At 38.5% G+C, this 12054-nt stretch overlaps 1 protein-coding gene across 1 annotated transcript in view; it reads left to right on the forward strand.

Annotated features, from left to right (window-relative positions):
• Nucleotides 1-11562, forward strand: part of st18 (ST18 C2H2C-type zinc finger transcription factor) — a 153511-nt gene extending 141949 nt beyond the window's left edge. The window contains exons 17-20 of the mRNA XM_048596120.1: nucleotides 4004-4095; nucleotides 6414-6517; nucleotides 6916-7059; nucleotides 11328-11562. Of these exons, the coding sequence (XP_048452077.1) occupies nucleotides 4004-4095; nucleotides 6414-6517; nucleotides 6916-7059; nucleotides 11328-11468 (481 nt within the window). The 3' untranslated portion in view covers nucleotides 11469-11562. The remainder of the gene's footprint in view (nucleotides 1-4003; nucleotides 4096-6413; nucleotides 6518-6915; nucleotides 7060-11327) is intronic.
• Nucleotides 11563-12054: the final 492 nt, after the last annotated feature.

Raw genomic sequence — 12054 nt, forward strand, 5'->3', positions numbered from 1 at the left:
ATTCCTGTACAAAGCCATTGCCATTTCTTTGTTTTCAATTTCCCAGGCTCAGTCACAGAAGGACCAAAACTAGCTTTAGTTACCCTTTTCCTATTTTCACCACTTGTAGAAACGTTTGCTGTTTTTGTTTTGCCAACTAGCTGTCTCTCTCTTTCATACTTTGCCACTGCCTCTTTATTATCTTTTTAGTCATTATTTTCTGGTTCTTAAAAAAACTGCCCAATCTTTTGACTTTGTATTGTGTTTACTTCAATGCAATATTATCCTTAACTTTTTTATTTAGCCATGGATGATGCACCTTTTTCAAAGTGCCTTTTTTTCTTTTCTGACTGGGATAAATCTGAGTTATTTAATAGCTATGTAAAGCTCTGCCACTGCAAGGGATCTAGAATAACCTGCTCCTTGTTTGGCTCTGGAAGGTAATGCTCTGAGAAATTGTCCTCAGGATGCTCTATAAATGCATTTTTGCAGCTACCTTTGCCAATCTGATTCTCCCAATCTACATGTAGATGAAAGTTGCTAACAGTCATTGCAGTACTTTTCGCACATTTAGTTCTTCCTATATATCCTGTCCTACAATGAATCTACTGTTAAACGGCTAATAAGCTACTCCTATAAGTGACCTCTTACCTTTCCAATTTCTTATCTCTACTCAAACTGATTTTACATTTTCATCTTTCAAGTTGAGGTCATCTGTCAGTACTGAACTAATGGCATCTTTAATAAATAGAACTACCTTGCCACCTTTTCCTAACTTACTGTCATTCTGGTATATCAAATACTCTTTAATAGTTGGGACTAGGCCCCAGTCATCCTTCAGAGACAGTAAAAACTGCCAATGTTGGAGTCAGAGATAACACAGTGTGGAGCTGGAGGAACACAGCAGGCCAGGCAGCATCAGAGGAGCAGGATAGTTGACGTTTCAGGTCAGGACTGTCAGCTTTCTTGCTCCTCTGATGCTACCTGGCCTGCTTTGTTCCTCCAGCTCCACACTGTGTTATCCCAGTCATCCTTCAACCATGTTTTTGTAATACCCATCAAGCCATGCATATATGTGTACTACCAATCTCTCTATTTTGTCACTGACGCTGTGTGCCTTCACATAGAGGCCTGTTTGTTTATTTACTATTTTAGCAATCTCTGGCCTTATCCACTGAAATACTGCCACACTGTATCTTCTGTCCCTTCCTTTTATGCTCTGGTAATCAATGCCCAAATTGCTGCCCTGCTTTGTTGTTTCCCTTTACCTTTCCATCTCCTTAGTTGATTCCTTCCCCCTACTATTGAATTTCGAACGATATCTATCACCTGAGTTACACAACCCACTGGAACACCAGTCCCTGCATGATTCAGGTTGTGTTCAGATAGTATTATGTGGCACTACCGCTATGCTAATTGAGATCGATTTTACATAGTTCTAGCATCCCAAAATTGGACATGCACAAGGTACTGTGGGTCACCAGCAGCAGTAATATTATATTTGCAATAATCTATAACTTTACAGCCTGGAATATCCCTGCACCATTCTCATCAAGCAAGGGGACCCATTTTTGTGCAATGGGAAATGTAAAAAAGTACACCAGGAGCAGCACCAAGCATACCAAAAAACATGGGGTACTGCCCTGGTGAAGCTATGACACAGTATGACGTCAAGCTAAAGAAGCATCATGAAGTAGACAGGCCTAAGTGACTGCGTAACCCTAGGATCAAATCAAATGCTGCAGTCCTACCAAGCCTAGTTCTGAATATTAACGGAAAGGAATCAATTAAGGAGAGATAGTGAAGAAAAGGAAAACAACAAAGTGGTGAAGCAGGGCAGCAAATATGGGTAATGTCATAGAGTCATAGAGGTGGACAACATGGAAACAGACCTTTCATCTAACTCATCCATACTGACCAGGTATTCCACATCATTTGCCAGTGTTTGGCCCATATCCCTCTAAACCTTTCCTATTTATATAGCCATCCAGATGCCCCTTAAATGTTGTTATTGTACCAGCCCCCACCACCTCCTCTCATTGCTCATTCCATACACACACAACCCTGTGCATGAAAAAGTTGCTCCTTAGGTCTTTCTTAAATCTTTCCCCTCTCACCTTAAATCTATGCCCTGTAGTTCTGGACTCCCCTACCCTGGGGAAAAGACCTTGCCTATTCCCCTATTCATGCCCCTTACGATTTTATAAACTTCTATAATGTCACCCCTCAGCCTCCGATGCTCCAGAGAAAATAGCCCCAGCCTATTCAGTCCCTCCCTGTAGCTCAAATCCTCCAAACATGGCAACACCCTTGTAAATCTTTTCTGAACCCCTTCAAGTTTCACAACACCTATCCAATAGCAGGGACACCAGAATTTATCGCAGTATTCCAAAAGTGGCCTGACCAATGTCCTGTACAATCGCAACATGACCTCCCAACTCCTATACTTAATGCACTGAACAATAAAGGCAAACATACCAAAGAACCTCTTTCACTACCCTGCCTACCTGCAACTCTGCTTTCAAAGAACATTGAACGTGCACCCAAGGTCTCTTTGGTCGGCAACACTCCCCAGGACCTTACCGTTAAGTGTATAAATCCTGCCCTGATTTGCCCTGCCAAAATGCAGCACCTCACATTTAACTAAATTAAATTCCATCTGCCAATTCTCGGCCCATTCGCCCATCTGATCAAGGACCCTTTGTACTCTGAGGTTAATGATTACCAGAATGTGAAAGGAATATACAAATGTGGCAATGCTTCAGCAGATAAGGCCAGAGATTTTAAAAAGAGAAAATAAACAAACCCTCTAAGTCAGTTATAATAGAGTCCCTACAGTGTGCAATCAAGCTATTCAGCCCATCGAGTCAATACTGACCCTCTGAAAAGCATCTCAGACAGACCCACTCTGTCACCCTGCATTTAGCATGGCTAAGCCACCTAATCTGTACAATGTTAGACACAATGGGCAATTTAGTACGGCCAATCCACCTTACATCTTTGGACTGTAGGAAGAAGCCGGAGCTCCTGGAGGAAACCCATGCAGACATGGAGAGCATGTATAAACTCCACACAGCCAGTCGCCCAAGGGTGGAATCAAACTGGGGTCTCTGCTGTGGCAAGGCAGTAGTGCTAATCACTGAGCCACCATGCTGTCCATTATCTCAGGTTGGCTGGACACTTGTTTACAATACAGTGTGAAGACAACAGCATGTGTTCAATACCCATTCTGACTAAGGCCCTCATGAAGGTCCTGCCTTCTCAACCTCACCCCTTGCCTGAAGTGTGGTGACCATCAGGTTAAATTCACCACTGTTTAATGAGAGCAACTTTAGGATCCTCTGGTACTATGGTGACTTTAGGTGTAGTTCTGATTAGTGGTGGACAATCAAACAATAAACATTAGGAGGACATTCCACCAAATTTTCAAGATCAATTATGGCTGGGCAAAAATTGCTGATTTCACCAACAATGATCACATTTCACGAATGAAGAAATAAAAATGGTTACGTAGTAATTATGTGTAAGGTCAGGTTGCAGCCTGGATAACATTAAACAATTTTAAACACGTCTAATTTGTTCATATATAGATTGCAAACATACTTACTTCATGTTTTAATGTCATATGTTTAAAGACTAGACGTCACAGTCACCAATGGTAGCAGATGAGTTTTAATGTATTTCTATGATATTCTTCTGTTCATTTTTCATCAAGTAAATGGGTTAGTGTATCTCTCAAAGCAGCAGTAATGCATCAACCAATCACTTTTTCTTCTACAAATGGTAATTTTTAAGTTTAAGTGACTCTAAATTGATTTGTGGTCAAAATTATTGACACCCACAGATGAAAGGCTTGTGTCCCTTGATTGTAATACTGCTTCATTCAAATGTGCTTGCTTATCTGCAGTGCAGTACTCAGTATGTGAATTTCCATTTGTCCAGCTTCTTAGGCAGTTCCACTTAACTGAATTTGTTTCTTTAAAGTCCAAGTTGTTTACTTTTCATTACATTTTTGTGTTTTCAGTTTGTCAGGCTGTCCCCGAGCTTCCCTCGCACTGAAGAAAGGCAAACTGTCAGGTGATGAATTGATGACCATCAAGCTCAGGGCAAGTAGAGGTAAGAACAAATGCCCATTGTAAAACATGATCAGGTGGAGGAGAAGAAGGTGCAGTAGTAATGGTCCTGGACTTGTGATCCAGTGACCAGGCTAATGCTCTGGGGACGCCGATTCAAATCATACCATGGCAACTCATGGAGCTTGCATTCAATTAATGAGTATTTTTGTGGGCCAGTAGGCTTGGGTTTAAGTGTTCCGTGCTCCAGAGGTGTGTAATAACATCCATGAATAGGTTGATGAGGAAAATATCTAAAGTATTTGTTTAGGTCAAGGAGAAACACCACATTATCTCAGGTTCACGCCCTGTATCCCATTCTTATCTAGACCCTTCATTTATCAACTCTTCTCTGATTAAATTGTCTGTATTTTCCAATGTCAGGACTTGATGTTTGTTTTCTTATAATATCAATTTTACCATTTTCTGCTTTAAATTCATGACTTTTTTTTTCTTAACCAATCTCAAAAATACAAATCTAATTCCAGTCCTTAACTCTTTTGATTCGGTTCTACCTGTCATAGTCATAGAGTCACAAAACACAGAAACAGACCCTTCGGTCCAAGTAGACCATGCCAAATGTAATCCTAAACTAAACTAGTCCCATCTGCCTGGTCCTGACCCATATCCCTTCAAACCTTTCTTATTCATGTACTTAACAAATGTCTTTTGAGCATTGTAATTGTACCCCCATCCACCACTTCCTCAGGAAGTTCTTTCCACACGTGAACCACCCTCTGTGTAAATAAAATTGCCCCTAATGTCTTTTTTAAATCTGTCTCTTCTCACTGTAAAAATGTGCTCCCTAGTCTTGAAATTTCCCATCCTAAGAAAAAGACAACTGCTATTAACTCTATCTATACCTCTCATTATTTTATAAACTTCTATGAGGTCACCTCTCAACCTCCTATGCTCCAGTGAAAATAGTCCCAGCCTATCCAGCCTTTGTTTATATCTCAAACCTTCCATACCTGGCAGCATCCTGGTAAATCTCTTCTGATCCCTTTCCAGCTTAATAATATCCTTCCTATAACTGAGTGACCAGAACTGGACGCAATATTCCAGAAGAAGCCTCACTAATGACCTGTACAACCTCAAAATGACATCCAAACTCCTATTCTCAAAGGAGTGAGCAATGAAAGCAAGCGTGCTAAACGTGTTTCTAACCATCCCCTCTATATATGATATAAACTTCAAAGAATTATGTGCCTGAACCCGTAGGCCCTTCTGTTCTATGACACTACCCAAGGCCCTACCATTAATTGTATAATTACGATTATAATTATTAATTGTTTGTTTGTTGTACCAAAATGCAACATCTCGCAGTTATCATCTCCTCTGTTTTCCTTCTCACACCAATAACACAATTGGGTGATAATTTGTTACAGTTCAGTCAGGGATTTCAAGTTACTGTGGCAACATATAATAATACTTGCATATTGTAGTAATAGTAGTGATTGTAGAGGCTCCAAAGTTCATTCTATCATACAGATCTGCTTGGCCACATTATGAGTCCATCTTCCTTGTCCAATAAGTATGGGACTCAAACCCAAAGCTTCTGACCCAGAGGCAGAGATACTCCATTGAACCTCAAGACTACCTTAAGGTGGATGTAATATTACAACAACAACTTGCATTTAGTTAATGATTTAAAAATAGGAAAATTTCCCAAGGAGTAAAAACAATTTGGTAGTCAAAGAAGGAAATACTAGGAGAGTAACTTAAAAGATTTGTCAATTATGTGGGTCGACAAAATAAAGGGAGATAACGGAACAGAGGAATTCAAAGATACAATCAAAAAAAGGGTTGTTGGTACAGTCAAGGTGGAGATTCCAATCCAGGAATTTGCTCTTTCTTTGAACTTCTTGGTTGATCAGAACTTTATTCATTGATATGATGGGTATAAAGACTCAGACTTGGTAAACAATGGTGACAGGATGTACTGGGAGATTTAGATCTCTATTTCAGTCTGGACCCTGAAGAAAGAACAAAATGTTGCTTATTATTTTGGCTTTCATACAAATGGGGCTTTTTATTTCTTTTTGGGGGTTAATATTAGTGGACTGGGATAGGGGGAGAGAATTGGGCAATCCTCCTTGTCCTAGCAGAGAATAAACATTCCTGTGATTTGTAGGAAATTAACAGATGCACATTGAGGGACCTTCCCCACAAACATGAATGAAATTAGGACTAAACATGCAGTTCACAGTACTCAAGCTATACGTAACAAGTGAGCTCCAGTAACACATCCTTTCAATAGATTGTTGCGCCATCTATAGGTATATTCTATATCGGTAAATAGCAAGCCTTTGTTTCCTATAGGAGCTGAAAATGATGAGGAGATCAATCATTTGGATGATGAGATTAAGGAGCTGAATGAATCAAACTTAAAAATGGAAGCAGATATGATAAAGCTTCAAACACAGGTAAAACTAACTAGCGCTAGGGCTGAATCTAAACCAGAACTGTTTGATGTAATTTTTACAGGACAGTTAGTAATTGTTTCTTTGAAGAAATTGATTTGCTACACAAGATCATCTATTTTCTCTTAGCCAAATCAATGGTACAACCTTGCTTCCCATCTTTAAATATTTGAATCTGTTTTCCAATTTATTATTCTAAAGTGTTGGATAAATACTACACCTTTATGATTTAACTGAAACCCACACCAATAAACTCAACATGACATACAACCTAATTCTGTAGGCTAGTTACTGCAAGAATCTTAGTGCTACATTGTCAGTAATAAATCAACGGTGTATTTCTGTGAAAATTGTAAACCGCCCATTATGTAATTAAAGAAAAATTATTTCTAAATTTTTAGATTACTTCCATGGAGAGCAATTTGAAAACAATTGAGGAGGAGAATAAACTAATTGAGCAGCACAATGAGAGTTTGTTAAAGGAGTTAGCTGGTCTGAGTCAGGCCCTTATTAACAGCCTCGCTGACATCCAACTCCCACAAATGGTAAGGTATCAAATAAGTAACTGAAAATAAAACATTTTTGAACAGCATAATGACTACGAAAATGTGAATATTTACAATCCCTTAATACAATTTTTTAACTGATATGCTTTGTGATGTCATTGTGGCATTTCAGAATTCTTAAAGTATATATCTGCCGCTCATTTTTCCCTGTCAAGTTAAAAGCAAAATAAATGATAGATTTTTTTCATGTATACTGCTGGCACAGCCATGTTAACTTTTGAGTGCTGCTGATGGAATAAAATTAAAGAACAGTGTGATATCATGCTTCTATTTTGTTTTTTTTGACATATTCCCTCCTCCCTTTAAGTTTCTCTGCATCCATTAAGACAGAGATCAGGACACTTCCATCCTCTGCCAATAATCTTTTTGAGGTAGTTGCTTGAAACTGTGCAAGAGTGTTTCAGGAATCGGGGGAAAGGGAGATATTGGAAATATTGTGCCTCCCACTCATTGTGCAGGCAAATTCAAATCCTTCACTATGTTAGAAAGTGAAAATACAAAGCGTCTTTGAGGTCCACAAAGAGATGGAGAACTAGAGCAATACGACAGGCAAACATTTTGATGGTTGGTTTTCTTCTGTGCATAATCATAAATAAAATGAAAAGTGAGTCTTATTTTGTACTCGCACTTGTACTTTTACCTAAATCATCTGAAGGAAGATAGTTAGTCCATCCTCCCAATGTCAATGCCATAAGAAATTTATAGGTTTCCAGTTAAGGTGGGAGTGAAGGGCATTTTAGAAACCAGAAGAAAGTCAATTAATCAACATTGTAGGGGTTTTAAAGCCAATTAAGAATACTGTTAGATCGTGTAAAATGAATGATGAAGCCATTTCCCTCTGGGAGTGTTGACAGATTTTTTTCATCACATTTTTATATACAAAATATCACTGGTTGATATTAAATGTAGTGTGCCTTGTAATCAACAAAATGGAAAGAAAAGCAAAATATTGCAACTGGAAAGCAGAAATAAGGACAATAAAGACTTTTCGTTGTTCATATTATAAATGAAAAATGAACAGGTCTGTGGTGCAAACAGGATTGTATTTTTAATCTGATAGAATGTAAAATGGTCAAAAAACATTTAAATTAGGGAAAGTTTGTGTCATATTTTACCATATAACCTTACAATTTAACTAACTGATAAGATGCAAACCAAACTCAAGGTAAAATTTATTAAAAACATGATAATGAATATAAAATAAATAATACTCTTATTTAATAGTGGTTGGTGTTGTATGAATATTTCATTGAATTAGTATGTGCAACTGATGTTTTATACTTTAGTATTTAGAGAATTAAATGTGTGCTCTACATTGATTATTTTATAAAACACTTGTTAGTTTAAGTGATGTAAAACATGAAGTCTTACTTTAATTTTAGGCAGTGAATGATGATGCATTGGCCACCCATTATACACCCTGGCTAATTTTCAATGGTAACATTATAGATGCTTTCAAGTCAATTAAGAGTAAAGTTAGGTCATGTAAAATGAATGGTGAACACATTTCCCTCTGGGAGTATTGATAGGTTTTGATATACTTGACATAAATACTTGTATAAGAAGGTTACAAAATTCCGATTGCTGCAGTAGGTAGTTACTAGAGAGGTTTAGTGTTTATCCTGATAGTGTAGCATTAGCAGAAAAGGTGCTGTATTCCTGTCACTGACTCTCATTGTAGCATAAACAAAGCCTGCCTTCTGTGGGTGACTACTCATGTATGGAAAAGGGATTGGAGATACGGAACAACAATAACCTGCATTTATATAACATCTCCTATTTAGTGAAACATGACAGGAGTGTTAACAAACAAAATTTGACATCATACCAAATGAAGGGCTATTAGGGTAGATGTCAAAATGTGTGGTCAAAAAAATAGGCTTAAAGAGCCAACCTAAATTGAGAAATAGCAGTGGAGAGGCAAAGAGGATTAGAAAAGAGATTCCAAAATTTTGTGCATTTAGTTAAAGGGATGCCTGTCAATGAAGGAAAAAAATTCAGGACCTGTCGGAGGGAAGAATTGGAAGAGTCAAAAATTTTAGAGTGTTATTAGGCAGAAGAAGTTTATAATGATAAGGAGAAGTGAAGCAATGGAAGGATTTGAAAACAAAGAGAATTTTAAAATGAAGATCTTGCTTATCTGGGAGGCGTTGTTTTACAGTGTGTAGGGGTGTTGTGAATAAGACGTAAAATAGCAAAGACATGACTGAGAATTTCAGCAGCTTATGAACTGAGGCAGGGGTGGAGTCAGGTGCCATGACAAAAGTGGCTGTCAGTATACTTGGTGATGGAGTGAAAATGTGGTCAGAGCTTACTTCGGGTTCAGCATGAGATCAAGGTTGCAAACAGTTTGCTTCAGCCTCAGTTCATTGCCAGATACAGGATGAAGTCATTAACCAGGGGACAGAGATTGTGTCAGGCATTGAATACATTAAGATCACTAATAGGAAGTGAATCCACAATGTGATTATTTGGCTGTGAATAAATAAGTTAGATTACTCAAAGAAGTGTAGTGAGACTCAGCTAAAAGGTGCAGGAGAGGCATTGGAAGACGATAGCCTGATAAATTGTATCAAAGGTTGCAAATAGGTCATGAACAAGCACCTCTTTTGATTGCAAAAGCAGAATACTGTGAATGCTGACAGTCAGCAATTAAAATAGATGCTGCTGGAAATACACAACTGTGAAGAGTGAAAGTGTTACGTTTCAGATCAATGACCTTTCAATATTTTTATGACTTCCTTCTTGTGGTCCAACGGATACAAATAGCAGATAGAAAAATAAAGTGAAATCAACACAGTGAGGTTGCAGGTTTCCATCTTAACAGCAGTATCCTGAAGTACGGTAGCTCAGTGGTAAGCACTGCTGCCTCACGGCGCTAGGGACCCGGGTTCGATTCCACCCTCGGGTGACTGTCTGTGTGGAGTTTGCACATTCTCCCCATGTCTGTGTGGGTTTGTTCAGGTGCTCCAGTTTCCTCCCACAGTCCAAAAATGTGCAGGCTAGGTGGATTGGCTATGCTAAATTGCCCGTAGTGTTCAGGGATGTGTAGATTTGGGGGATGGGTCTGGGTGGGATGCTCTTAGGGTCGGTGTGGACTTGTTGGGCCAAAGGGCCTGTTTCCACACTGTAGGGATTCTATGATATTGTAGGATTGCCCATTGTAATGTTAAATGGGAAGTTTTACAGGGTATTGAGTGAACTAAGTGCAAAAAGATTCTCAATCTATTTTTGAAGGCTGGTTTAAGATAAAGTCACAGCTACAATGTAAGGGAAATCTTCCCGCCCTGCTAGTAAGCATGTTCCTTAAAACTAGTAATTGAAGTCTGATGAGCATCGCAATCTCAATATCTATTTATCTATTTCTTATAAACCAGAGGTTTTTGTGTTTTCTGTTGAGTCTCTTCTTAGTAGACGTGGGAGGACTTTGTACTAACTTCAGAAGACATCGGTTGACATCTGTCTCAGAGCTGCTTCTGCTTTGTTGATTTAATTTCTGGAGATTCTATAGCAGTAGAGCAGAGAGGACCACACCGGAAAGGTTCTGATGGATGTTAGCCAATCAAGGAAACTAGTAAAATCTGACAGAAAATGGTCCCGAATTTCTTACGTAATTTGCACGATTTCCTTTTGTAACTTCAGCAGTAAATTGACAATGGCTCAGCGAAATGAGGCAGGAGATGCAAATGACCTTGCTGCAAATTTCTGCTGGCTCAGGGAGGGATTCTACTAATTTCCCACTTAAAACATTTAGACAAAAGCAACAAAAGTAATATTCACAGTTCAGCAAATAGAGTTCCATTCACAATTAAGAGAAGTGCAAAGAGCAAGCAACAAAGGGAGGCAAACTCTGAGAAAAGGATTCAGAGATAGTAGGAACTGCAGATGCTGGAGAATCTGAGATAACAAGGTGTAGAGCTCGATGAGCACAGCAGGCCAAGCAGCATCAGAGGAGCAGGAAGGCTGACGTTTTGGGCCTAGACCTTTGCCTTATGAGCTGCAGAAATAATTGCTATGAAATGTCTAATTGTCTTTTATGTTAAGAGTTTCCATGATGCTGTATTAGATTAGGTGTACTCATATAAGCTAACAGAAATTTAGATTTTTTGCCAAATACCACATTTCACTGTCCATTCTGGCATTAACTTTTATTCTTTTTAAGCAGTTTGGACTTGTTTTTATTTTTGTATGATACTGTTAAATATGAATTGCATATTAATTGTATTAAATGTGAATTTTCCATTTAGGAGCCAATCAGCGAACAGAATTTTGATTTGTATGTGAGCACATTGACTGACATGTACAGCAGTTTGGAGAGGAATTACACCCCAGAGAGCAAGGCCCTTCTGGAAAGCATAAAACAAGCGGTAAAGGGTATCCAGGTGTGAAAGTTGTCCATGCCAGGCTAATGACATTTTTTTTATTCAAAAACAGTGCACTTCAGCTTCAAGTATTTATCGCGTGTGAAATGCTGGCCTGTCTTAGGAAATGCTAAGACCATTTTACTACAGTCACTTCAAAACACAAATCACTATCCTTCCTTTACGGGCACAACTTGAAGGTATCATAAACAAAAGCTAGAAAACATAATAGAACACTGCTATTACTAATGCTCAATGATGATGTTGCAGTTATGGACCCTTTTGAAATCAAATTAGAGGTTGATTTCTGTAATATAACTTTCATATTAATTACAAATAAGCAGTCTTGAAATTATGCGGTGATAGCATATGAGCACTTAACATGTTCGTCTAAATGCTTCACTCTGCTATTTCAGCAGAGGTGTTAACCCATTAGAAATAAATTGGTTTCACACCCCAACTAAAATATCAGAGTTTGGAATTACAGACTGATTAGACTTTCATATGTCAGCATTCAGATGCTTGTCTTCAGAGTATGTTTAAAATATCTTCAACAGTGTTCATCATGAAGTCAGAAGTCACACGACACCAGGTTATAGTCCAACAGGTTTAT

This window comes from Rhincodon typus, chromosome 4 (genome assembly GCF_021869965.1).
Source record: "Rhincodon typus isolate 14 chromosome 4, sRhiTyp1.1, whole genome shotgun sequence".
Classification (NCBI taxonomy): domain Eukaryota; kingdom Metazoa; phylum Chordata; class Chondrichthyes; order Orectolobiformes; family Rhincodontidae; genus Rhincodon; species Rhincodon typus.